The 24,846-nt window shown below is 49.6% G+C and overlaps 1 protein-coding gene across 4 annotated transcripts in view; it reads left to right on the forward strand.

The window, feature by feature from the left end:
* The first annotated feature begins 6,423 nt into the window (after positions 1 to 6,423).
* The window catches only part of GSN (gelsolin), a 52,516-nt gene continuing 34,093 nt past the window's right edge, over positions 6,424 to 24,846 (forward strand). The window contains exons 1-3 of one of the 4 annotated variants that reach the window (XM_019731226.2): positions 6,424 to 6,780; positions 9,203 to 9,302; positions 16,861 to 16,948. Coding sequence is in view for 1 of the 4 variants with exons in the window: in XM_019731223.2 (XP_019586782.1) it covers positions 21,173 to 21,214 (42 nt within the window). In the remaining 3 variants the exon portion in view is untranslated. Of the gene's footprint in view, positions 6,781 to 9,202; positions 9,303 to 16,860; positions 16,949 to 21,157; positions 21,215 to 24,846 lie in introns of those variants that run through there. The other 3 variants (XM_074330943.1, XM_074330944.1, XM_019731223.2) reach the window with 3 other exon arrangements.

Genomic DNA, 24,846 nt, shown 5'->3' on the forward strand with positions numbered 1-24,846 from the left:
ATCACCTCTCTTAGAAATCAGTACCTGTGTTGTGTCCCAGTTTGCAGATGAGACAGTGGAGGCTGAGAGGAGTGTGACTTGGCCAGGATCACTCCATGAGAGCCAGGCTGGGAATGAACTTGGGTACCCTAATTCTTCCAGCAAGGCTATTTGGATGCCAGCAAAGTGCTGTGACTGCTGAAACAGTGGTGAGAAAGGAGAAAGTGGAGGAGGGGAAAAGAGAAAAACAGAAGCACAGAGGAATAGGGAGAAGGCAAAGGAGAAGTAAAGTGCAAGAGGAGGAAAGTGGAGAAGGGAGCTCAACTTTTGACTGAAACCTTAATCCAGTCAGCTGTTATGGGTGGGTGGTTTATTTGTTTGTTTTCTCCAAATTCCAAAGTAATGGAAAGCAGGTAATGCTTTCCTGGCCTGATTGTGTTTCCACTACAACTTGCAGCACAAGACATAGCATAACGTTTGAAAAGCCCATTGTTCCGTGTTGTGATATAACTCTGTAAATGCTGCCGTACAGTGTACAAAGTACTGCCCCCTCCCACCCCACTGGTGACCTGCTGGGACAGCTGAATGCCTTCTGCTCTGCTGGGCCCAGAAGAGTGGGGCTGGGCTTTCAGAAACAGCTGGGCTGATTCATCCAGAACAAAAGCTAGCTCTTCCTGCCTAAGCTGGGCCGTTGGGTGTGGAGGCCAGTGGGCCCCTGTTCGAGGCGGAAGCTCCCTTTTGATCCAGCTCCAGTAGTTTCAGTCTCCTGCATGAAAGCCTTTGACAGCTTCCCACTGCCCGGTCCCTTCAGTCTGACATGCTCTCAGCCCCACATGGGAGACAGTGGCTCTGGAGTGAAATCTGGGTTCTCTCGTCCCAGCTCTGCCATTTCCCAGCTGTGCAACTGAAACAAGTGACTTCACCTCCCTGAGCCTCAGTTTCTCTGTGAACTGGGAGTGAGAACAGTTCAATTCAAAGAAATTGTTGTCATAAATGAAGGAGATAATGGTCAGAGCAGGCACCCATGATTCCTGTCGTCCTCTTGCTGTCTGATTTCATCTTCTATAACTCAGTCCATGGACCCTGCATTCCAGATATGCTGGCACATTCTCATTCATCTTAAACACCTCCAGGCCTGTACCTACAGCGTTCCCATAATAGTACCAGCTCCTGTTTACCAAGCCCTTTCTATGCCCCACGTTTTGCAGCAAGTAGTTGACATGGATAATTTCATTTTCCTTATGACTCTTTGAGGTTGACACAATGATTAGATCAAGAGACGGAGGCACAGAGAGGTGTCCTCCAAGGCCTGGCTCATCTTCTTCGCAGTCTCCTTGGACCCTGTCTGTGTCCCCCAGCCTCTCATCCCACCTTCCCCATGCTTTCTCCGTCTCAGCTCCCATAACACCCTATTGTAAGTGTCCGTTTCCTTGGCTGCAGGCCCTGCAAAGATGGAGTCTGTGGCAAACTCATTTCTATGCTTTTAGCCCCCCACACAGGGCTTGCACATAGCTGGTACTTAGAAAAGCAGTGAGTAAAAAATAGGTAAGGAAAAGAGAGAAAACATAAACTTCTCATGTGGGTCTAAAAGAATACAAAAATAGCACTGCCTCAAAGATTTTTTTTGGCATGTGTGTTTAAGGCGTTTTATGAATTACTTTTTATTTCTAAAGCACAGCAGTTTACAATCTTTCTTAAAATAGGCCTACATTTCTCAACTCCAAATACCTTCCACATAAAGAAGCAGTGACTTGTCATGAAGCATTGCATGAACGGTACAGGGAAGGGGCTGATATCAGGCCCTACCATTGTCAAGATGGAGCTAAATAATTGCTGATCCTGAATAGGAGGCGTGGAAAAGGCCTTCCCTTCCCCTTGACTTTCTTTCACTTTGGCTGTGGAAAGAACCTGGGTTTTGGAGGCAGACCTGTGTTCAAATCCCAGTCTACCACTCACCCAGCTGTGGAGCTTTAAGCAGGTTACTTCTCCTTTCTGAGCCTGTTTATTTATTTGAAAAATTGAAGATTATACCTAACCTAGATGGTAGTTGTAAGGTGTAATTGAAATAATAAAGTGGCCAGCATATAATAAGCGCCCCCAAAATGGTAGTTACAATTACAATTTTAGTTTTTCCTCTCATAAGTGCCACTGTCATATGGCCAGCTGTGTAGGTACGGACAGGACTGAGTGGTAGAAGGAGAGAGGGCATCTGGGTGCTTTTGCCATTTCCTTGAAAATCTAGCCTGGAAGGCCGGATGGAGGGGGAATTTTCTACAGGGTAACATCATCAGTGACCCTCTCAGAGGCTCACGCTGTCCAGCATCTGACTCGTGTTTATTTGGCGCAGTCATAAAATCGTGCCTGCTAGGAATCCAACAATGTAGAAATTCATCAACTGTGGGTTTTACAACTGAGCTGACAGTGATTGTATGGAACCCATACTTCTAAGTTCTCATTCAAATAATGGCACAAACACATTGCTGCCCAGGGAGTCAGAAGACGTTAGGATTGGTGGCTCTCGGAATTCAAAGTACAGTCCTCTCCTGGGTCCTGATGTGTCCCAACTCACTCTGTCTGACTGAACTCATCTGTCATTTCCCTCATTTACTGACTGACTAATTCAATAAAAGTTTGCGAATCATCTGCTCCCTGCCAGGCACAATTTGATGCTGGAGATATGTTGGAAAACCTAGCAAGCACATTTTCTCCTTCTTCTGAGTTCAGCAGGCAGTGAGGGAAATATACACATAAACAGGCAACCTCCATCCAGTGCCGACTGATGAATGGGGGAACCCGGGGTAGTGGGTAGTGCTGTGCTGGTAAATGTTAAAACAACAAGTTCGGTGGGTGGTGTGTCGGGGAGAAGGGAAGCCTGATTTGTAGCCTTTGCTGACTTCTGTGGTGTAAGTACTCCCACCATACCTGACGTCAGCTTACGTGTGATATCACTGAGTGTGGAATCGGGAAATGATGTGCAGTAGCACACAATTAGGTAGTATTCCCACCTGTTATGTAGACAAATAGCTAAAATCGCCTTACGCGCATAGGTAATAGTATAGTGAAATAATTAGGAAGTCATACGTTTAGAGAACTTGTTATCTTTATTTTACAATTTATTTAATTATAAGTTTATATAAATTAATTTTTATTGAAGGCTGTATTTAACAACTGGCTGTCAGAATTCCTGGAAATGTAACAACCAGCTCTTGCAAGCTAGTTCAAGCTGGCGCTAGCACACCACTGAAGGGACTCAGGCGGGAGCCAATCACAGACGCCTCCCGTCTTTCAGGCTCGTCTTCCTCCAGCTTCCACACTTTTGTTTGTCCTGTGCCCTTAGCAGAGATGCTATCCCATTCCTCAACTTTATTCCTGTTCTTTCCATCCTTTCAAGGCTGACCGCATCCTTCCACACAGTAAAGCTGTCTTCTCTGCCCGGCTTCCCCTCCCCTTTTCCCTCCATCCACAGGTTACATTGGGAGCAGGCAGGTTTGTGCAGTGTGACCCTGGCCCTCTGGCTAGAGTCAGCTGGACCAAGGGTAGGCATCTGACCCAAGTTAGCATGTGGGTCACAGACAAAGACTCCAGCTCCCTGCTGGTAAAGCCATTTTTTGGAAAGCAGAGATGCTTGTCTGATGTCAGGCAGAACGATAGTACGATGGACAGTGGTGAAAGATGATACTTTCCAGGTTTCCTTTAATAGTCAGGCCCTGCTTCTCGTCTGACTCTGAGGCCCAGCTGCATCCCTGCTCCTGGGGATATTCAGGCTCTCCTGAGGGCACCCCTTCAGTGAATCCTTGGCACTAAATCCCTGTCTTTTGCTCTGCTCCGGGGAACCTGCTATAAGGCATTCAATGCTCAGTAAATATTTACCCTAATAACTTATTTTTCTGAAGCTAGCTTCAGGAGAGGTCTGCATCCAGAAGAGCCCAATGGATCCAGAAGTCTCTTCTGGGCAGCCCAGCTTTCTCCTCTCTGAGCTTCTCCACACCCACCTAGCCATTTAATGAGGGTCTCACTAGCTTTGTCTGTGGAAGATGGCAGCCTTAGCTTTCAGAGATGACCAGTCCTCACAGGCCAAGTTAATTAGCCAAAATTGGTCTGTCCCAAACTCTCGTTACAAATTCCGATAGTTCAGCTTAGTTCTGGTGACCTCTCCTAATGCTGTCAACTGTGTTTGGGTAAGGGTTATAGTACAAACATGAGGGCCAAGTAAGGGCCACCCCAGTGGGTGGGGAGAGGCATTCTCAGAAGAGGGAGCAGGCACCCCCAAACTGTCTACTGCGTGGCCTGCGTGTAGCCTTTGTTTCCCCAATTCCTCACTCCTGGGGAGGAGGTGGTCTTCTGGCAAAAGCATACATCAGAATTCTTCCATGAGAGGAGACCCTTATCAGCATGAACAAAATGACATTCCCTCTGAAGGTCAGACCCAGGGCAAATAGGCCTCACTGAGGCGCAGACCCAATGAGAGAGGAGTACAAAAGGAGACTAGAAAGAAATGAGAATAAGACACCAAGGCAGAGGGGACTTCTAAGCATCCATGAAAGACAGACTTGACCCTGACTGAAAAGTCAGGCCAAGATATATCTAGACCAGCTGTGAAACACATGTGTTGATGGACGCAAAGCAAAGCACTAGGAATTTGCTTAGCCCACCAGTGTAAGTATTGGTCAGCACCATCGTTGTCATCATTTTAAATTATGTCTGGTGACAGCTGAGGCTTATAGGCCTTTCCAGTACCAAACGAAGCAATCACAGGGTTATGTGTGCAAGCCTCGGCTTTCTTGCCCTCAGTTTCCCCATTTCTAAAATGAGGGGTTCGACCAGATGTTCTCCAGTGTTTCCTCCATCCCAATATGATAGTCCCCAGTTCTGTGGAGACACAGGTTCAGAAGTTTCCCTCTCTTTGTCTGAGAGAAGCTGCTGGGGTTGGAAATGATATGTTAGATAACTACAGGGGGCGTGTATGCCGCAGAATGTAATCAAAGAGCTCGGAGCCAAATGGTCTGCGTTTCTGCTTTTCTCCCGACCTGCCCCACAGTGGGCCACAGGCAGCCTCTGGAAAAAGCAGGGAGTGGCGGAGAGAGGGCGTGAGCCTCCCTGGGGGGTGGGCACCCTGTTTCAGTTCTGAGAGAAAGTGGAACTAGGCAGAGTTTCCCAAGTCAGGAAGGGTGACAGAGTATGACACAGGACATTGAGCAAAGGTGAAGGGGCCAAAGACTCAGGCATGTGTGGTGTCACCTGTGGGGAACTTGGGAGAGCTACTTAACCTGTATGCTGTGGCCTCATCTGAAAAGTGCATATTGTAATGCCTACTTTGTGTGAGTGCGTGGGGCGGGGGGCGTGAGGATGAAAGTCGGTAACACCTGGAAAGCCCAGAGCATGGCACGAGGTGTTTAAGAAATGGTTCCTGTCATTCCGAGTGTTGTACAAAGACGAGGCAGGAGGAAGAGCCAGGCTGGGATTCCCCAGGCCCAATGGTTCCCCTGGCTGCTACTCAATGGGAAAACCAGGAAAAACCAGGAAGTGAGTGCTATGCTCTTGGCTTCTCTGCTTTTCTGACTCTGCTCCCCAGCACCTGGCAATTATTGACTTGGTAGATTTCACCTTGTGTTAGAGGGAGATTTACCCAGCTGAACATGGGGCTGCCACCAGCATCTGTGCAGGGAATGGATATCCTGGCCACCTGGTCCAGTCTCCTGTTGTGAGTCCCCACTTGGGCCACAGAGCAGCTGTTAGAGTCCAGGGAACCCATGTTTGCACCAGGTTGATTGGGAGGCTGGCCTAGGTCTCACTCCATCACAAATTTTATTTCTCAAATGCATGTGAGATGCTGTTGAGATTTAAGTAAAATATTACTCTTGTTTACAGTGACCTTGCATTCATCTTTCTGACAATGTGGATTTGCTTGATCACCTAAATAATGATCTACCATCACACGTAAAAGAACTTCCATTTATAGAGAACCCACAATACCTGCCATTGTGCTAAGTCTCTCACTGAGTCTTCCCAACAGCCCCATGAAGACGCAATTATTATGGCCGTTTTACAGATGAGGAAATTGAGACTTTGATATGTCATTTGCCTGAAGTTGCAGGACTAGTAATGTCAGGGGTTCCAACCCAGGCGGTCTGACTGCAAAGTTCCTGCTTTAACACAGGACAGGGATGCCCTTGGGCATTTCTTGTTTCTTCATTTCAAATGAAGTTGGGAATCATCATTCCTTATTCCCCTCAGTGGGTCTAGGGGCTGCTTGCACACCTATTTCCCCTGCTTTTGCAGGAAGCCCATTGCACCCGCAGAGGGCTTTGCCTCCTGAAGTCGGAGGGTGTCACCGGAGCTGCAATCTGCCTCAGCTGGTCCCAGTGGAACGTGGCACTCAGCCTAACCAAACTGAGCTCTTCGGCCCCAGCCCAACCCAGGCGCTCGTCCCCTCCCCAGCAGGCTCCTGCAGTTCTCCTCTCCTTGCTCCGGGACTCAGTTTCCTAGCATAGAAAACAGGAAGCTTGATGCCTTCCTTGGGCAAGTAGCGAGGGGACTGGTAAAGTGACAGGCAGCGCACTGGAAGAAAGCTAGCCTGGAACCAGAGTCGCCATTCTCCCAGCAGCCCAGGGGAAGAGCAGGCGCTCCTCCCCGCCACCCGTTCCCCCTACGCCCCTATCCCGGCCGCCCCGCCCCGAGGGCGGCTCCGGCCCGCGCCCTGCCCACCCTGGCCGAGCCATCGCAGGGAGCCCGCCCAGCGGCCCGGAACCAGCTGAGCACCGCTGGACCCAGCAGCCGCCGTTGCCAGCGCCGCAGCAGCAGGTAGGGGAAGGGGTCGGCCACGACTTCGGACATCTGGGGATCCCGAGCATTTGGGCCCTTCTCCCCACTCGCGGTCCGAGCTCGCCAGCTCCTGGAGCTCGGCTCGGCAACGGGCGCATCGCTGTGGAAGGGCTTCCTCCTTCACCTCTGGAAGCTCGTCTTCCAGAGGACCAAGGAGGGCTGGATGGGGGGCTAGGGCAGAAGAGGACGGCCTGGCCCCCACCCACAGGCCCCGCTGTGCTGCCAGCATCCGAGCTAACCTTGACCCGCCCCCGCGGCTGGTGGAACTGGGCCCAGGGTTACCCCGGCACTCGGTGTGTCTGACCCGGACTTACAGGTGGTCGCCCGCCCGCGGTCTGGGCTCCGGCTCCACTGGGGAGTCTGCTCCACGGATTCTAGACTCCAGGCTAGTAATGCCTTTGCCTGCTCGCCCTGGGCGACGAGGAGCCGTCCACCTCCTTCCTCTTTCCGGACCCAGCACTGTTAGAAAGTTTTCCTTCTACTCTGAAATCTGCTTGCATTTGTCTCCTCCACCCTGCGGTGTTTGTCCCCTTCCCTGACTCACAGGCAAACTTCTTTCAGAGTTGAAGACAGTGATTGCAATCTCCGTTTCTCTCCCCATCGTCCCCATCGTCTCTCCTGCCTGATCACCCCAGAACCTGATTACAGCAGTGTCCCCCTCATCCAGTGTGGGCTGGTTGCTCTGGGCCATGCCCGAGGGCAAGTCTGAATCCTTGCAAGCGTTGGGTGGGTAGGGGACATCTTTTGTAGCCGCTCATCTGCCCAGACAGCTACCCTTTATCCTGCCTCCACACCGTCCTCAGAGCAGAGAGGAGAATCTTTAAAACACGCAAGACTCTAAACAGCCAAAAGCGGCAGGGCTGTGCTGGGGGTAACGCGGGCTCTGTGGAAGCCACGGCCTCCGGGGAGATGCCTCCTGCCTTTGTTTGGCCTCAGGGGGCTTTTCTAAGACTTGATCCTGCGCATCCTGTTCAACCAGGACCACATTTCTGACCAGGCATCATGACCTTTTGCTGCACTGCACTTTACAGTGACCATACGCAGCTTGCTGAAGTCTGACTGCACTCCACAACGGAGAGATCTGAAGGGTCCTGCGGATTTGTCACAGGCGCAGTCAGTCACACTGAGGAAGGGGCAGGGCTGGGGCCCAGTTCCAGTGGGCCCTCCGCAGACTCCTTTTATCTGGTGGGACCTGAGACCCACACACACACACACACACTTGTGGGTGCTGGTTGGTGTCTTGGGGATGGATGTTAGGGGAAGAGTCTTGGAACAGGAGGCAGGACAGAAAGGGGGACAGTGGGCATCTGGCTCCCTTGAAACTCCATTTTCCTTCCTGGGGCCTCACTGTTTGTAAATGCCAGGGAAATTGTAAATAGCTGGGGGGAGCTTGGGTTGGCACCAGAGTGAATTATTCAGCAGCAAAGAAGGTTTCCGTGTGAATCAGGGAAGGGAACTCCAGAATTTTCCATAGTCTTTTTTTATTATGGACTAACACGAACTTGGGAAAGCAGGCAGCTCCCTGGAGGGGGGCTGGGGGGGGGTTGCCTCTCATGGCATTTCCTTCCTCCCTGCTTCTTTTGTTCAGCACTCTTTGGGGGCTAGTGCCTTGTCCTGTGATGGACCAAGGGCCCTCACTGGAGGACAAAGCTCTCTGTCCTCAAGATGCTTCCCATCTATAGGGTTTGACATAATTACGTGATACTGAGATATATACTTCAGCCTGTAAGAGTGGTGACTAAGTCTGTCTGGGCGACTCAGGCCTCAGAAATGAGTAACAGTTTCCCAGGAAATAGGATTGAGGTAAAAGACATACTAAAGAATTGGGAACAGCTTGTGCAAAGGCACTGAAATTTTCTGAGCAATCCACGTGGCTAGAGTGGTGGGAGTTGAGACTGTAAATGAAGATGCAACTAGATTGTAAACTAAGGGTTTGGACTTCATTTTAAAGGCAGTGAGGAGTTGAGAAAGGTTTCTGGCCAGGGCAATGATAAAAACTCTCAATCTGGGGGCTGGTGTAAGGGATGCATCAGAAAGGGCTAAACTGGAGGCGAGGGGGGAGGGGACCCCAAGGAGGCTGCCGCATGGTCAAGGGAAAGTGGTCAAGGGAAAGTGCGCATGGTCAAGGGAAAGTGCGTGTAGGTCTGCACCAGAGCAGTGGCCCTGCATGGGTGGCAGGTTCTGGAAGCCTGACTGAAGATCTCAGAACCTGCTATAAATGTCATCTAAAAGCAGACAATAGTTTTATAGCTACTGGATAAAGCTGCTAAGTTATTTTGAGTTTTGCTGTGTTATTTTCTTCTTTTTATTACTTTTAAGGCAAAAAAATATTGTTAAAGATTCAAACATAGAGAAAAGTATAGAGTGACCTGAATCTCTCCAAACCTTATTTTTCCCCCAGAGTTGGCCACTGTCAACAGCTGTGTGTGTACTTGTGCCAAACTATTACAAGCAAGATCTGTTGATTGGACGCCTTCAAACTTCTCGGCCATCCAGTACAAGTAGGTCACTTCCCCGTACTTTGTGTGGGTAGTTTGGGTCTTTCATGAAAAGTTGCCAGGTCATAGAGATGATTTCTGTATGGTCTGTGGTCTTTGGCTGAGGCATTGGTCTCTGGTTTTCAAGAAAACTTGACAGCCTAAATCTACAGTCTCTGGGAGTATATATTTGCTTATTCGAGACTGCAGAACTGAGAAAAGTTAGAAGCACTGACTTGTGAATAGAGCTGTAGTCTTAATTCTTCTGAGTGACCTTGGGCAAGTCTCGGCTTTCTGGGCCTCAGTTTCCTCATCTGTAAAATGGGGGGATGTTGGTCTGCATGATAATCATAAAAAGCTATCTTTTAGTATATCAAGCACTGTAACATTAATTACTTCATTGATTCCTAACAACCATTCCTATAAGGTAGGTATTATTACCCCCTTTTACAGGCCAGGTAACTGAGGCATGGAGAGGCTAAATAATGTGCCTCGAGTTGTGAAGCTATAGGTGATGGTGCCAGGATTCCAGAGGTCTGACTATATAGCTCGAAATGATTGCAAACATTCTCCTGAAGGGTCCGTCTAGTCCTGACGTGAGAACTGGTGGAGGAGTTCTGCTGTGGCTGTGACAGTGGACATGAGTCAGTGTGTACGGCTTGGGGAGCTTAGTCCTCCGCTGAGAGGCCTGAAGTGGCCTCGCAGGGCTGTTTGTAAACGCATACTTTTCTATGCTGTCACCAGGACTGCAGAGGGTAGGTCAGTTTTACCTCCATTTCGGAGAACACAAGACTTGCCCAAAGTCACTTAGTGAGATGGGGGCCCAGCCAGGACCAGTCCCCCTCCTTTCATCATTTAAGCCCATGTTCTGGAAAGCTTTCTAGGGAAGCCAGGAAAAGTGGGCACCCTCCTGTCCCATGGTTATTCCCTGAGAAAATACCGGCAGAAGCAGGAAAAAGCACGTCCCAGGAGTTATGTATTTTTGGGAGGGAGGGAAAGAAAAAGACCAATGTTTAGGCAGCTGGGGGACTTTAAGTAAAAATATCTTCTCCCTTTCAAGTAGTGAGCGTGTGTCAAATTTCAGCCTGATGTGGTTTGTGAGTTTGGAGACCAGAGGCAGGCTGGGTTCCTGCTGCTCTCCAGCTTCCCCTCCCCTTCCCACCCTGCCATATGCCTGGGACCACATCAGCAATTAAGGGCAGGGCAGAGAAAAGTGATGGGTGCAGTGGGCATCAGAGGCCCGGGCTTGGGTCCTGGGTTTGCCACTGACAAAGTACTGGGTGACTTATGCTAATGTGTGCCTTTCTCTGGGCCCCAGTGTCCACCCTGCACTAGGGGGGTCGACAGGATAATGTCAGGCTTTCCAGGTTCTGCTGGCCTTGTCACCGGGCTTTGTACTCAGTACAGGAACATGGGACCTGCGGCACAAAGTGAGCCCGTAGCAGCCATCCGTGTTTAAGTTACTTGTGCCAATGCCAGCTACAGCTTCAGCTACCGTTCATGAATTTGGTTTTTGTGGACTGAATTGGTTGCCCCATTTTGCAGATAAGGAAGTTGAGGCCTAGGATTCATTTATGTATCCTATTCTCTGTTCTACCAGCAATAAGAGTCATGGCCACCGTATGTAGCATGCTTACTGTGTGTGTTCGCCTTTTGTCTTCACCGTCTTGTTTAGTCTTTTAACAGCCCTGAGAGAGAAGATAATGACTCAGTTTTACAGTTGAGGTAACTGAGGTTTGGCCTAGAGACATGAAATGACTGACTTTCTCTTTGAGCCTCACAGTAGCCCTGAGGTTGTCATTATGGGCTTCATTTTATAGATGAGGAAATTGAGACCTGGAGATTTGAGCTCTCTTGCTCGGGGTCCCCAGGGGCCACATGTCCTGTTAGGTTCCTTCCCAGCCTCAGAAGGAGCCTCTACATCTCTTGTATTCAATGCTTAGACTAACGGATAACAGTTTTCTTCCTGGACTGTAAAGCATCCCTGAAATTTGCTCTTCCCAAGGGGACTCCAGAAATGGTTTGAGCTGTGGCATCTCTCAGGGAAGTCTGAGCAAGGCGCCACACCAGAGGGAGTGGACTCATTGATTCGGCTGACTGATTAAGCAAACAGCCTTATTACTTTCCACCTTCAGCAAGGATATCATCTGGGTCTGGCTTATTTGCCAAGCAAAGACTATATATATGGTATAGGTGAGCCTTCAGGGTGGGGCTTAGCCGTCATTTCCTTTCTATAGTGACTGTGGCCAGGTGGGCCCTTGGTGGGTACTCAGTAAATACTAGTTAATTTGGGGGCTCTGGCACAGTGCTATGGGTGGGCTACCCATAGGATATGGGGTACTTTTATTCTCCCGTCCTCCAAGGACTTTTTTTTTTTCTTTTTCTAATTTTAATAAATGTTTATGATAGGAAATTTAGCAAATAAAAGAAAGTATACAAAAATAAGAACTGTCCATAATTTTGCCAACCAGAGATAATCACTGCTAACATTTGGGTGCATTTCCTTCCTGATATTGTCAGCACTTTTTTTTTAACCCTCACATAATTGTGGTTATAACACATTTATAATTTTCTAGTCTGACTCTTTGTTTTTTCAACATTATAACATAAATATTTTCTCCTGTTATTCAGGACTCTAAATTTAATTTTCAAAAGAGTTTTTAAAGTGTACTATACCTAAGTAGATAAGTGCATGTTCTTTGCTATTTTAAATCTTTCGTTCCAAGGGGATTAAAGAAGTGAAATAATGCATTTTGTTTGTAAAAAACAAATTTTACTTTTTTATTGTGAAAATGATATATGCCCATCTGATTTTATCAACAGTGCTGCAGTGAATATCCTAATGCATAAATTATTATTCTTTCATTATTTCTTAGAGGGGTGCTCAACATTTGGAGTTTCTGGGCCAAAAATGACGTTTTACAACTTTTGCAACATTTTGCCAAATTGCTGCCCAGAAAGATTGCAGCAGTTCTTATTCCCACCAGCCATACCTGAGGGCGGTTGCCTTTAGCAGCATCGGAAGCTGGTCTATCAAAAGTCTAGCTGTTTTATTAAAAGGCTCAGGAATCATTTTCCCCAAACATCATACTTCGTTCATTCATTTCGCAAATACATTTGCACAGGTCAGCATCAGTAAAGGATGACGGTTAAGATCCCAGGCTTGAAGCGCTAGAGAGAAGCCGCTTCTCATTCTAGTTTCTGCTTTGTACTTGCCATATGACCTTGAGCTTATGCCAGCCAGGTCACTGCTCTGCCTCCACATGTAGGACAGAAGGGCTTGACTTTGTGTTCCCAGCCCTGAGACTTTGGTGTCACTATGGTGACTCTCAGCGGAAGGTCCCTCTCCTGACTGCCTTCATCTCAAAACAGTTTCCAGACTCCAACCTTTACAGTTGGACCTCGGGAATCACCTGGCCCCACCCCCTTACTTCCTGACCAGGAACACTTCACGCCCAGCGAGAACAAGTGAATTTCCTAAAGCACACAGCAAGGCCTCTGATTGCTACTCCACCATTTGTGAGACTTCAAAAGCACTCATCTAAACCAAAATTATTTCACTTATTATTAAACCTAAGGCCTGGGAAGATTGAGGAACTTGGCCATGGTCAGACCCCTAGTTTGTCCTGGCAGTGTGGTCTTGGGATAGTCAGTTCCCTTCCTCACCAGTTTCTCCCCACTGCAAAATGGGGAATGGCACCTTCTCTGGTTGGTCCCCTCAGGTCTACTTTTCTGCCAGTTGAAGGTTTAATTTCTAGGTCCAGTGGCAAGTTTTATTCTGTCAATTGTGCATCCTAAAGCGGCATGCTTTTTGAGGTCACTAGTGTAGTATGTTAGGTCAGAGACTTAATGTTACGATGTAAAGAAAGATGCCTTTGGACCCTTTCTCTCCTTGAGGACAGGGTTTGTTCACAATGTTGCAGTTGGACATAAGAGGTGTTCTAGAGCATCTCAAACTTTATCGGCACATGGATCACCTGGGAATTTTGTTAAAATGCAGATTCCAGTTCGGTAGGTCTGGGATGGGGTCTGAGACTGCATTTCTACTGAGCTCCCTGGTGAGGCTCACATTGCTGGTCCAGGGGCTATACTTTGCATAATAAGATTCTAAGTCCCTGTTCAGGGAGGGGCCAGACCAGGACCCCACATCTCTTAATGTCTTATCTCTGAGGTTCTTTCTACTCTTATCTCTGAGGTTCTTTCTACTCGTTGTATTTACCTCCTTTTCCACTGATCTAGCTATTTGGTCCACAGCTATGAGTTTCTAGAATCTGAACAGCCCTTGAAATATTTTGGTGCCTAATTGCAGAGCTACGTAGGACCCTCCTTTAGAAGAGAGTGACTCAATAGGAAGCCATCTGAAGGGGGAGAAATGCATCTGAAGGGCCCAGCATCTGGCTGAACCATTTCCACTCCAAGTTTTTCTACTTAAAATTATAAACTTTCTTTATCTACAGGCTGCAATCTACAGCCTGGGGAGGCCCCAGCCTGTTTTTTTATGCCTCCGAGCTAAGAATTTTTACATTTTTAAAAAGTTGTTAAAAAAAACACACACACACACAAAAACCCCACACCCAAAACCAAACAAGGAACAATATGCAAAAGAGAGGGTATGTGGCTTGCAGAGCCTAAAATATTTACTGTCTGGCCCTTTACAGTAAAAGTTTGCTGACCACTGATCTAGAGTAACCAAAGCTTTATGTTTTTCTCTGGTGAGCAGAAGCCTAGCCTTATAGCTTGAAATTTAGTGAGACCGAGCTATAGGGGTGAGGCAGACTGACTTGGTGGGAACTGCCCAGACAACTTAGCTGTGTGACCTTGAGCACATTACTTCACCTCTCTGAGCTTGTCTTTCCTTCACAAAATAGGAACAATGATAGCTGCTTGGCAGAGTTCTCGTGAGGATGAGAGATGATGTATATAAAATGCTTAGCACTTGGTAGGTGCTCAGAAAATAACTGTTGTCATTGAGGTGGCCGTTTGAACACTTCTGGCATTACTAGACGGATACCATGTTTCACCAACTCTGAAGGTCGTCCCAGTAAGCTGGGAAACAGTCTTTTAGGAGAAAAACACCTCTGTTCCAGCTGCCCCCGCCCCCCCAACCCCTGGGTCAGAAAGCTCCTCTTCAGCCCAGTAGACAGATAGGGTTCTGGTGACTTTTACACTTCACTAACGGTGAGCTCTCTACCCGAAGGCCAGCCTTTCCCCTGGTGGGCAGCTCTGACTATTGAAGTGCTTATTCTCCCTCTGCTTTAAGATATAATTCGGCAAACAGGCACCTAGTGAGCCTGGGCTGGGATGAGTGCTGGGAGGACCCGCCTCTCTTTATGGCTCCATCTGGGGCGTGTCGGAGATAGACTAGAGTCAGTGGTTTGTGGACTTGTTTTTAAGCCACTTCAGCTTTCAAATCCAAGATGGAAAACAGACCAACTTGGAGTTAGCTGGGGCTAATTCTAAACCAGCCCAGTTTGAAACGGTGGAGCTCCCAAGGTCCAAATCCTGGAAAAGAGTGTAATGCCCTTTCCGCCCATAGATGGCAGCACCTGCACTCTCAGCTGGCTCTGTGCTGTGAGCCTGTGCACACACGTGAGTCACTAATTTCTTTCTTTGGTGAATCGTGAGCTGTGGTTGCCACAGCCCTAGGCTAGGCATTAGCATACACTGGAGCAGGTCTCAGCCTTGGAAACAGCCTCAAAGGGGAAGGAAGGTTAGAGAAGATTTCCTGGAGGAAAGCTGAACTTGATCATGAGAGGAAGGAGGAAAGAAGAACAGGAGTGAAAGAGAGTTCTGAAACAAGAGGAAGCAGTCTATGCAAAGATTATCCAAGGACTTAAGGAACAGATTACAGCTGTGTCTGGCTGGAGTCTGGAGGGTGTGGGTGGAAGAGAGGAACTGGTGAGGGCTGAGGCTTTATGATTTGATGAGGGCAGATCATGAAAGGTGTTGAAAAGTTCGTTAAGGATCTTGGACTTTTTATCTAGGGGCCAAAGGGGAGCCGTACATACAAAAGCCACCTCTGCTTTGATCTGTCCCATGGAACCAGGAAGTCTTGGTGGAACTCTCTGGGGAAGGCCTACAGAGGTGGCACTTAACACCAGGTGCTAAGGCCCAGATACGTGCCCAGCCTCTTTCCAGATCCCCTGCTGTGCACTCGTGCCACTCACAGTGCCGAAATCCACCAGGAATGGCTGGGTCATGTACTGGCAGCTGAGAACAGGGCTCATTTATGTCTGAATCTCAGCAGCCTACAGGACCCCACTGCATTTGGGAACCTGGACTCTCTGGCTTGGAGAAGCTGGTTTGGGCAGAAATTTTCCAGTGTAGGCTGGAGCCAGCTTACCGAGCTGTCCCCAGATGTAGATGACTGGGGCTCCGTAGCGCGAGGAAGGGGAAAGATCCAGGTTGTCTCTGAAAGGTGTGTGTGGGGGTGGGTGGGGGCTGGAAGACGGGGCTACACAATCTTGGCCGAGGTAGGCCAGCCCTTCATTCAGTCATCTAGTATACACCTGCTGGTCTGCTGTACGTCAGGTCATGTGCCAGGGCCGCAGCTTCAGAGGCAGAGCAGTCTGGTGGAGCTCAGTCTGATGGGAGAGAAAGACCTGTCACCAGAGAATGATAATACGCTCCTGCAAGAATAGAGCAATGCTTAGGTATAGAGGTGGGATTATGGCATGTAAACAGCTTGGCTGCAGAACTACAGGATGAGAAAGATATAACTTCTAGAAAAAGACTTAGGGATTTAATTACTAATCAGAGTAATATATGCACTGTTCAAAACCCTTGACATATTTTATCTCATTTAATCCTCATAATGACTCTATGGTGTGAGTTCTAACATAACCCCTCTTTTACAGAGAAGGAAACTGAGACTCAGAGAAGTGCAGTAACTTGGTCAAGTTACATAGTTAACTGAAGGACCATTTTGTCTAACTCCAGAACCCCGAACCACAGCTCTGAAGTGGATTGTACGCTGAATTCAGTCATGCAGTGGCGTTACCTTAAATGCTAATGGGATTTTAGGCTGAATTAATAGAGGGATGATATCTAGAATGATGGAGGTGAGAGTTCTGCTTGCCCTGCCTGCTCTGGATGGAACTCATCTGAATGTCTAATTCTGGGTCTTGTTTTGTCAGGAGGGACAGGGTTCATTTGGAGTAGATCAGGTAAGGCAGTGAGGGAACTGGATACCCTGGTCTCAGGAAGAGCTGGAGGAAAAGGGGGTGTATAACTTGCAGAAGACTTAAGGGGCCCAAGATCACTGTTTTGAAGTCTTCAAGGAGCCGTTGGGAAACAGGGTGACTGACCTGTTTTGGCTGACTGCAGAGGGCAGAGCTAGGACCAGCATGTATAAGGCATAGAGAAAGATTTTAACACATCTTAACGACAATATTTTTAACCATCCAAACTCTCCAACAGAAGGTCTTGAAGCCTTGGTAGGAAGTGAGTATCCCTTTGTTGGAGGCATGCAAGTAGGGGCCATGTGACCTTGGTAGTGGGGGCTGGGGAGGAGTGGAAGCTTTTGATTTGACCAGATGACCTTGAGCCCTTGACACTGAGAGTCTTGGCTCTTTATTTACAGGTGGTGCTGATACCTATTCTTACAGCTTCTGCCTTGGACCCAGCACCTCCATCCGTAACAGCCCTCTTCAGCCTGACAGCCTTGAAAGGTAAGTAGAGTAGAACAGACATCTCACGTCCTCCTAAACCCGCTCTGGCTGCCCAGGGGAGTCTGGAAGGGACAGCGGAAGCAGCCACTGGTTGCCACAGTTGATTCAAAGGTAGTTTCTGAGGTTTTTCTAGTAAAGCTCAGGGTACTATCTGCCTGTTACCTCATTTGTTTCTCACCCTCCCTTGAGAGGGAGGCCAGGTGAGGGTGATCCTGTGGGGAAGAGGCAAGGACTGGGCTGGGTGCCAGGGTGCCTGGGCCCCCACCTAGCTGTGCTGCATGCTGGCTGAGTGGCTATAGGACAGTTGCATTCCCTCTCAACGTCTCTGTTAGCTGTTCTGTAAGAGGGTGGCGTCTGCCAGGAGGAGGTGCAGGAATTCTCCCTGAAGGCTTTGGAGAGGTGAGAAAAGCTGGGGAGTGGGGCCCAGTGTCTGGCTTGTTGACTATAGGAGGAGTGCCTGGCAGTGTGAGTCACGGGGAAGGTGGATGAGTCATACCACCTGGGGAAGGCTGGCAGGGTGGGGCCCACCTGACTATCAGATTCACAGGTGACCTGACTTGCAGGGGTAGGGTGCAGAGTCCTGGGTTGCAAGCAGGAGACCTGGGTTACGTCCCAGCTTGGGCCTTGGTTTCTCTGCCTATAAAATAGGTGCGTTGGTCTCCCCCGCACCCATCTAACAAGTTGTCGTGAGGACGACACAAGCTCGCAGATGCCAAAGGACTCTGTGAGCTGTAAAACAGGAAGGATCACTGCCAGGGGACTAACCCAACTTCCAACGCCAACACAGAAGTGACTTTCTAATTAACAGCAACTGTGCGGAGAGCCTGGAAAACACCCCTCCAGCTCATGACATCACCTTTGGTTGCCAAAAGGAGAAGGGGCCAAATGCCTACAGGGCTTACTCATCCTCCATGGCCCAGCTGACTTCCAGGGGGTGATACCGACCACAGCCAGAGATGTTCCCCTTTCCCAAAGCTTAGATCTGACGGTCTCCAGAATGCTTTGTCCTCAAAACCAGGATTCCTAGGAGGCCCACCAGGCCGAGAGGGGTTTATCCCACTTTAGCCACAGCCCGAGGGTTCTGACAAAGGGGTAGCCCTGATGCTGCCCAGGGAGGAGGGATGGGGGCTGGTCTCGGTTCTGAAGCTCCAGCTTTTGAGACTGAGGGAGCCCTGACCACTCCAACTCCTAAAGCCGAATTACCTCAATGATTTGTCACCAAAAAGGGTGTTAGGCTCTGTTCGTGTTTTTAGTAACAACGACACAGGGACCTGTCTCCTGCTTTCCATGCTTGTGTAGACCCTGCAGGGCCAGGCTGGCTCAGGCCCAGCTGAGGACCTGTTAAGTAAGCTTAGCTTGCTCAAACCCTGCACTGCTCTTCCCCACCCTGCACTGTGCCCCCTCCGCTGAATTTGGGCTTAGCCAAGGAGGCCCCACTGAGCTCCTGCTTGTCAAAATCCGGGGCATTTCCTCAGGTCTCCATGTACCGCCTCTCTGGAGCATCAGATACCTTCTCCTTCTAGAAGCTCTCTCTCCTTTTTGCTTCTGGGAGCCTGTACCATCCAGTTTATCTCCTGCTTCCCTGACCTTCTTTGGGCCCTGGTTTTTTGCCTCTAATGTTCACGAGGATTCTGACCACCTTCTTGTCTTGAGTTACATATAGACTCATTACATACACTCGTTCATTCATTCGTTCATTGGTTGGTTGGTTGGTTCATTCATTCATTCATTCATTCATTCGTGGGTGCATTCACTTGACAGATATTTAAGCCCTGAACTGGGTGTTGGACAACAAGGTTTTCCTGTTTCTCATGGTCTTATTGTCCTGGGTCTTACAGTAAGTCATTACATACATAAAAATCCATTATTTCTAAAGCTTTAAAGGGAATAACCAGGGTTGTGAGAGCATATGGGATTGGGTGGGTATGATGGGATTCTGTCTGGACAGATGAAGGAGGGCTCCCGGAAAAAACCCAGACCTGAACAGGGAACAAAAGGAGCTGGGAAGGGAGCCATCAGGCAGAGGGAACAGCATGGGCGAGGCTTGGAGGCAGGACATTGCGTGCAGAGTTGTTGAGGAACTAAAAGAAGGGAGCGTCATGGGAAAAGGGACTGGAGACCATGTAGCACCTCAGTCATGCAAGCCCTTGGGAGCCTTGATTAGAGTTTCAATTTTATTCTAGGCCACTGGGGAACTACTGGAAGTTTTAAAGTAGGGGAGAGATTTGCCCAGATTTCATTATTAGAACCCTTGAAAGAGATAGACCCCACCCCCACACTGATTAGCCCCAGGGGTGTAATTTTTGGTTGTTCCACACCGTGGCACCCTCACGCTGTGCCTCAGTACAAGGCTTGGTCTTGGGGAGTCCTGAGAAATGTGCACTTCCCAGCATTCTCTGGGCTCCTTGAATTTTTTTTCATCAGACTTGCCCTGCCCTTGGGGATCCAGAATTGTGGTGGCTGAGCCCAGAGTGCATTGTGTTCAGTGCCAGGGGCTCCTGGAGCCAGGGAGACATTTTCCTCCTCTGAGTCAAGCACTAGGGTAAGAGGGCACGTGGGGCATTCCAGACAAGGGAAGTCGCATGTGCCAAGGCTTGGCCACCTGGAGCTGCTGTGCTTGGGGACTAGTGAGCAGTGCAGCTAGAGCGGGAGTGTGGCGCTGAGGTGAGGAGTGGCAGGATGTGACGGGGAGAGCAGGACTGGGAGAGGCACTGAATGCCAGGATTCGAGCCTCTGGGTGCCAGGGAGCTATGGACAGGTCTTGAGCAGAGGAGTGGCTTCATTGATGGGATTTGAGAGGGGAGGGTCGATTGGAGGGCACAACGCTATAAGCTGGTTGGATAGAGTGAGTATTACTGGGTCTCTCCTACCCTCCTACACACACACACACACACACACACACACACACACACACACACGGTAAAATACTCCGTGCCCCTTTCTGTCCCCAGCCCTTGTAGAGTTATTCCCCATTGGTTGGCTCACATGAGCCACCCAGCGCTGTTTCACTGCAGCCCTGGGGTTTGGTTATACCCTGGGCTCCAGAGGGAGATGGGTCTAAGCCAAAGCATCACTCTGGGACTGACTTGCTATGCACCCCTCGACACATCCCTTAACCCCTCTCAGCCTCAATATCCTCATCTGTGAAATGGGGGTGATCATAGGGTTGTCGAGGCTTAAGTGATGAGGAGGTAAAGCGCTAAGCATATCTCTGGGGCATTGGTATGCACGGTTACTTTTATTTCCCTGTTGGTTGGTAACGTCTCAGGGCCCAGTCCATGTCCTACTCTGCCTCTTGGGGAGTCTTATCAGCAGCCATAAATCTGTAATACGAACTGAAACGAAGGTGTTCCCAGCAGCCCTAACGGAGACCTCTAGTGGGACTCTGAGGGGTTTGGAAATGCTTTTAAATTTCCCCCACTGGGGCCTGGCACAGGGCTGGGCGCGGAGGGCTAGATGAGATCTAATTTGTCTCGTTAGCTCCAGCGCCCAGCACAAGACTGGCCTCTCATTGTTCTCATAAACACTGAACAAAACAATTGAAAATTGAAAAAAAGTCATAGACCTTGGGCATCATCTCGCCAGCACCTTCATCTTATGGCTGAGGAATCTGGCGCCCAGAGAGGGTTAGTGACTCGTCCAAGGTCACACAGCTCTTGGTGGCAGGGCTTGGACCTGTTCATTTCTCTCTGGCTCAAATGTTTATCGCAATTATAATTTTTTAAATGCTGATAATTAAAATTGCAGTCAACTGGGGGAGAGGTAACAATGGAATGGGTGTTCTGGGTGTAGGGGCTCCCCCCCCAGACAATTCCAGAGACCATCCTGGTTACAAAGGCCCTAAGGGTGTCATCCAACCTCGCTAATTTACATTGCGGGGGACCGAGGCCCAGAGAGAGGTAATGGCTCACTCAGGGTCCCCAGAGAGGGAAGCAGAAAAGCAGTCACAGGACCCACTTTCAGTCTGTGGGCCATTGCCCACAGACGCACTGTCTCATGCTTAGAGAAGGAAGTAGAGCATGAACGATGGTTTCCTGCGGAAGTTTTGGTTTTTCATTGTGTCAAGGAGAAGGACCATTTCCAGAACTGTGCGTCCCATGTGATGTCTGTGGAGTTGGGCCTGGCACAGCTATTTCAGACTAAGCCACAAGGGCCTATTTATAGGCCGTGTGATTAGATCGATGCGGCCAGGAGAGGCCTATCTGCCTTCTGCCCAGCCCAGCTATGGCTGAGGAAGAGGCCCTTGGGGGCAATTCTGACTCGTGGGTGAGTAGCAAGGGATCTGGGGTGGTCCCTGAAGTCTGCTCAGAGGGGGGCCTCCAAGAGGCCTCAGGGGAAGGCCCAGGCCTGACTCCATTGGTTTAGCCATCAGCCGAACCCTCTGCAGAGATGCAACCAGTCCCCATCCTATTCTCTCCCTTCTTAAAAATCCTCCGCTGCCTCAGATCGGTCCAGGACTCCGAGCAGTTAGGCCCCTCCCTCACCTGCATGTCTAAGTCTCCACCCGGGCACACCTCTCCAGTGTTTGCATTTCCCTGACCCTTTGCTTTTGCTGTTCCCTCCACCTGACTGGCCTGTTTCCAGTTCCCCAAAGACAAACCTCCATTCATCCTTCAAGGCTCTGCTCAAATGCTCCTCCTTTGGGGCTTGTCAGGTCCTGGGTGCTCCCTGCTTTGCGCTCCCTCTGCCCAGAGCCACTTGAGTGATTACCTGAATTTACGTGTATCACCCACTGGCTCAGGAAGTCCTGAGGCAGGACCTGACACAGAGGAAGAAAAAGAGAAAGTCATTTATGGTCGAGCACCTTCTGTGGCCGTTCACCTTACATGTTTGTTGAGATATGATCTGCATGCCACTATACAGAGTAGGTATGTTTTAAAGGTGTGTAGGAGTGAGCGGAAGACTTCCAAGTCAGATAGCTCTAGATTCAGACTCTGCCTATACTTCCTAACAGTGCAACTTTGGGCTGAACTTCTCTGAGCCTCAGTTTCCCCATCTGTAAAATGGGAATAAGGTTACCTGTGGGTTTTGGGGAAGCATTGTCAACAAGACAAAGCTTATAAGTACTTACGTCACCTGGTCCATATGAGCTTCTGTGGACAATACTGGTGTTGTTTACAGGTGGGAAAACAGGCTCAGTACAGAGAAGTGCTTTCTCTAGGGCCCTCACAAGTCAGTGGCCAAGAAGGGAGACTAAGTCTTGGTCCTGGCCTCCAACTCCACCCTGTGTTCTCTTCCCTCACTCCTAGCGCCCTGGGCCTATTCTGTTCCACAGATCAGAGAAGCTTTGTTTGGGGATTGTTTTTCCTAAGAAGTTTCCTCTGTGGCGCTACTGAATGACTCAGAGCCCTGAGTCACCCGGGGGCTGATGGCCAAGGAGGAGTGGGAGGGAGGAGGAGGGAATGGAGAGAAGGGACAAGGAGGGGTCCCAGTGCCAGCCGTGGCTTTTCCACTGCTTGATCAACTAGACCTGACACATCGCCTGTCCTGCTTGGCCTCAGTTTCCCCAAAAGTGAAAGGGGATGTTGGGCTATGATAAGTGATTTCCAGTCCAGGCTGAGCCTCAGAATCCCAGGTTCCCGGGCCCCACCCAACCTACAGACTCAGAGGCTGGGCGTGGGGCCTGGGAATCCACGTTTTCTGGACGCCCCCCAGGTGATTTTGTTATGTTATGCACCTGGTCTGCAGAGGTGTTTGGGAACCATGCCACTCAAGGCTCCTCCCGCTGGGCCTCAGTGGCTTCTCAGCCTGTGCTTGATGATGGTGTCCACTGACTCCCAGGGAATCACTTCTCTTGCTGAATGCTTGGGCAGCGTGGTGCATGGGAAGTTCAGAGGCTTTTTTGTTTCTTTTTTTTCAACCAGCCTTATTGAAATGCAATTTACATAAGTTGTCGAAGTAAATTTACATGTTATTTACATACATATAATTCACCTGGTTTACTTAATTCAGTAACTTTTAATAAATTTGCAGAGTTATGCCGTCATTTCCACAATCTAGTTTGAGAACATTTTCATCACCCCTAAAAGATGCCTGTGCCTGCTGGCTGGCAATCTCCACACCCACCCCGTGGCCCACCACGATTCTGCTGTCTCTGGATGCCCAGGCTGTGTGCACCTCCCAGCTTCATCCATGCTGGCTGTGCGAGTTCATGCACATTGTTGGCCCTCTCTGGGCCTGGGATTTCTCCTCTGGAAGAGAGGGGACAGTCATAGCCTTCTTATAGCTCATTGTTTGAATTTCACAAATGTGATAGAATGTCTGATGCATAGTAGGAGCTGGGGAATTGGGGGCCTGGCATGCAGTACACGGGCCATAGTACAGATACCTGGGCACAGTTTTAACAATACCAGCCAACATTTGCAGACTCACTCTGTGCCAGGCACTGGGCTAAGAGCCTTAAATGCATTATCTCTTTTAATTCTCACAACAACTCTTATTAGGTGAGTGTTAATACCATTTCTGTTTTATAGCTGGAGAAACTGAGGCATTGAAAAGGGAGGTAACTTTTCCCTGGTAACGGTGGGTAGGGTTGGGAGTCTGTCCCAGAGCTTGCCCTCCTTAACCATTACGATACAGATGGCCACCAAGGCATGAGGGACACTGTTCATGGGCCCAGGACAAGGTTGATGGCACACACTTTCCAGGGATAGGACCTGACTCAGTGGGCATGGGTCTCAAAAGATGGTATGTAGTACAGAGTGCATCATGCAACAGATATGACGTGGTGCGCGGAGCACGATCCAGGTGTACGGTGTCCATGGGCCGCAACGTGGAACGTGCATCAGGGTACACACACGACAAGGTGTGAGGAACACAGGGCGTGGCATATGTGATGCTGGTACAAAGTATATGACGTGGGGACATGGTACCCAGGGTATAAAGATTCAGCATAGGGGCCCAGAGGACCCTTTTCATGTCAGTGCCTGGGGCCCCAGCATGCAGCAGCAGGAGCCAATTTTCTCTTCTCACAAAGGCCAGTCTGTGTTTTGCCTCCTCCTCCTCCGTTTCTGTGGGTGCCAAAGAGTGGGCATATCCCAGAGGAGTGGGGCCCAGAGTAGCCCCCAGGCCCCCACCAGCTCAGACAGGGGTCAAGGCCTGGGGCCAAGTCCATGGCTCAGGAAGAGCCTGCTAGGCCCCCAGCTCCAGTCTTAGAGGCAGCTGGAAGCGCCAGCACTGGCTGGCCTGAGCTGGGTAATTTTCCTGTAAGCCATCCTCCCTCCGGCTCCCCTCCCTGGCTGCCCCTGCTGGCTGCCAGCGGCTGCATTCCAGAGCGTGGAGGAGAGAAAGCTTAGGGGAGAGAATCAGCACTGCTGCGGGGGTGGAGGTGCAGAGAGGAGGCAGCAGTAAGCAGGCTGGCAGACTGGCGCTTCCTGGCCCCTGACAGTCCCTTATCTTGTCTCATCTGCACAAGAGCCCCCGATTGCCTCATATGAGACTGAGGCTCAGAGAGGCCAAGTGCTTGCCCAAGGTCATACTGAGTCAGAGACAGAGCTGAGGCTAGACCCCAGCTATCCCTGAGGCAAGAAATTGAGGACGTATACAAACAAGGTTAGATGGCACAGACGTTGGTGGTGGAGGTCGGCAAGTGATGAGGCTGCAAGCACACGTGGGCACCAGATCACAGAGGGCCTCAGGTGCCAAGCTGCTTTCAGTCTGCACTGGGGGCCGTGGAAGGGTCTTGAGTAGGGAATGATGCAATCTCTGGATAATGGGACAGTTGAAGTTAGTGAGGAAGCTGGTGCAGTGGTTCCAGAGGAAAGATGGGGACCCTGAACCAGGATAGTGGTTGGTTTGTGGGGGTGGGAAGTGAGTGTGAAGCAGGAGTGGCTGGGTTTGAGCATCTCGGCTCTGGCCTCAGCCCTTACATACTATATCCTGGTGGGAGGATTCTGATT

Source organism: Rhinolophus sinicus, linkage group LG04, assembly GCF_036562045.2.
Source record: "Rhinolophus sinicus isolate RSC01 linkage group LG04, ASM3656204v1, whole genome shotgun sequence".
Classification (NCBI taxonomy): domain Eukaryota; kingdom Metazoa; phylum Chordata; class Mammalia; order Chiroptera; family Rhinolophidae; genus Rhinolophus; species Rhinolophus sinicus.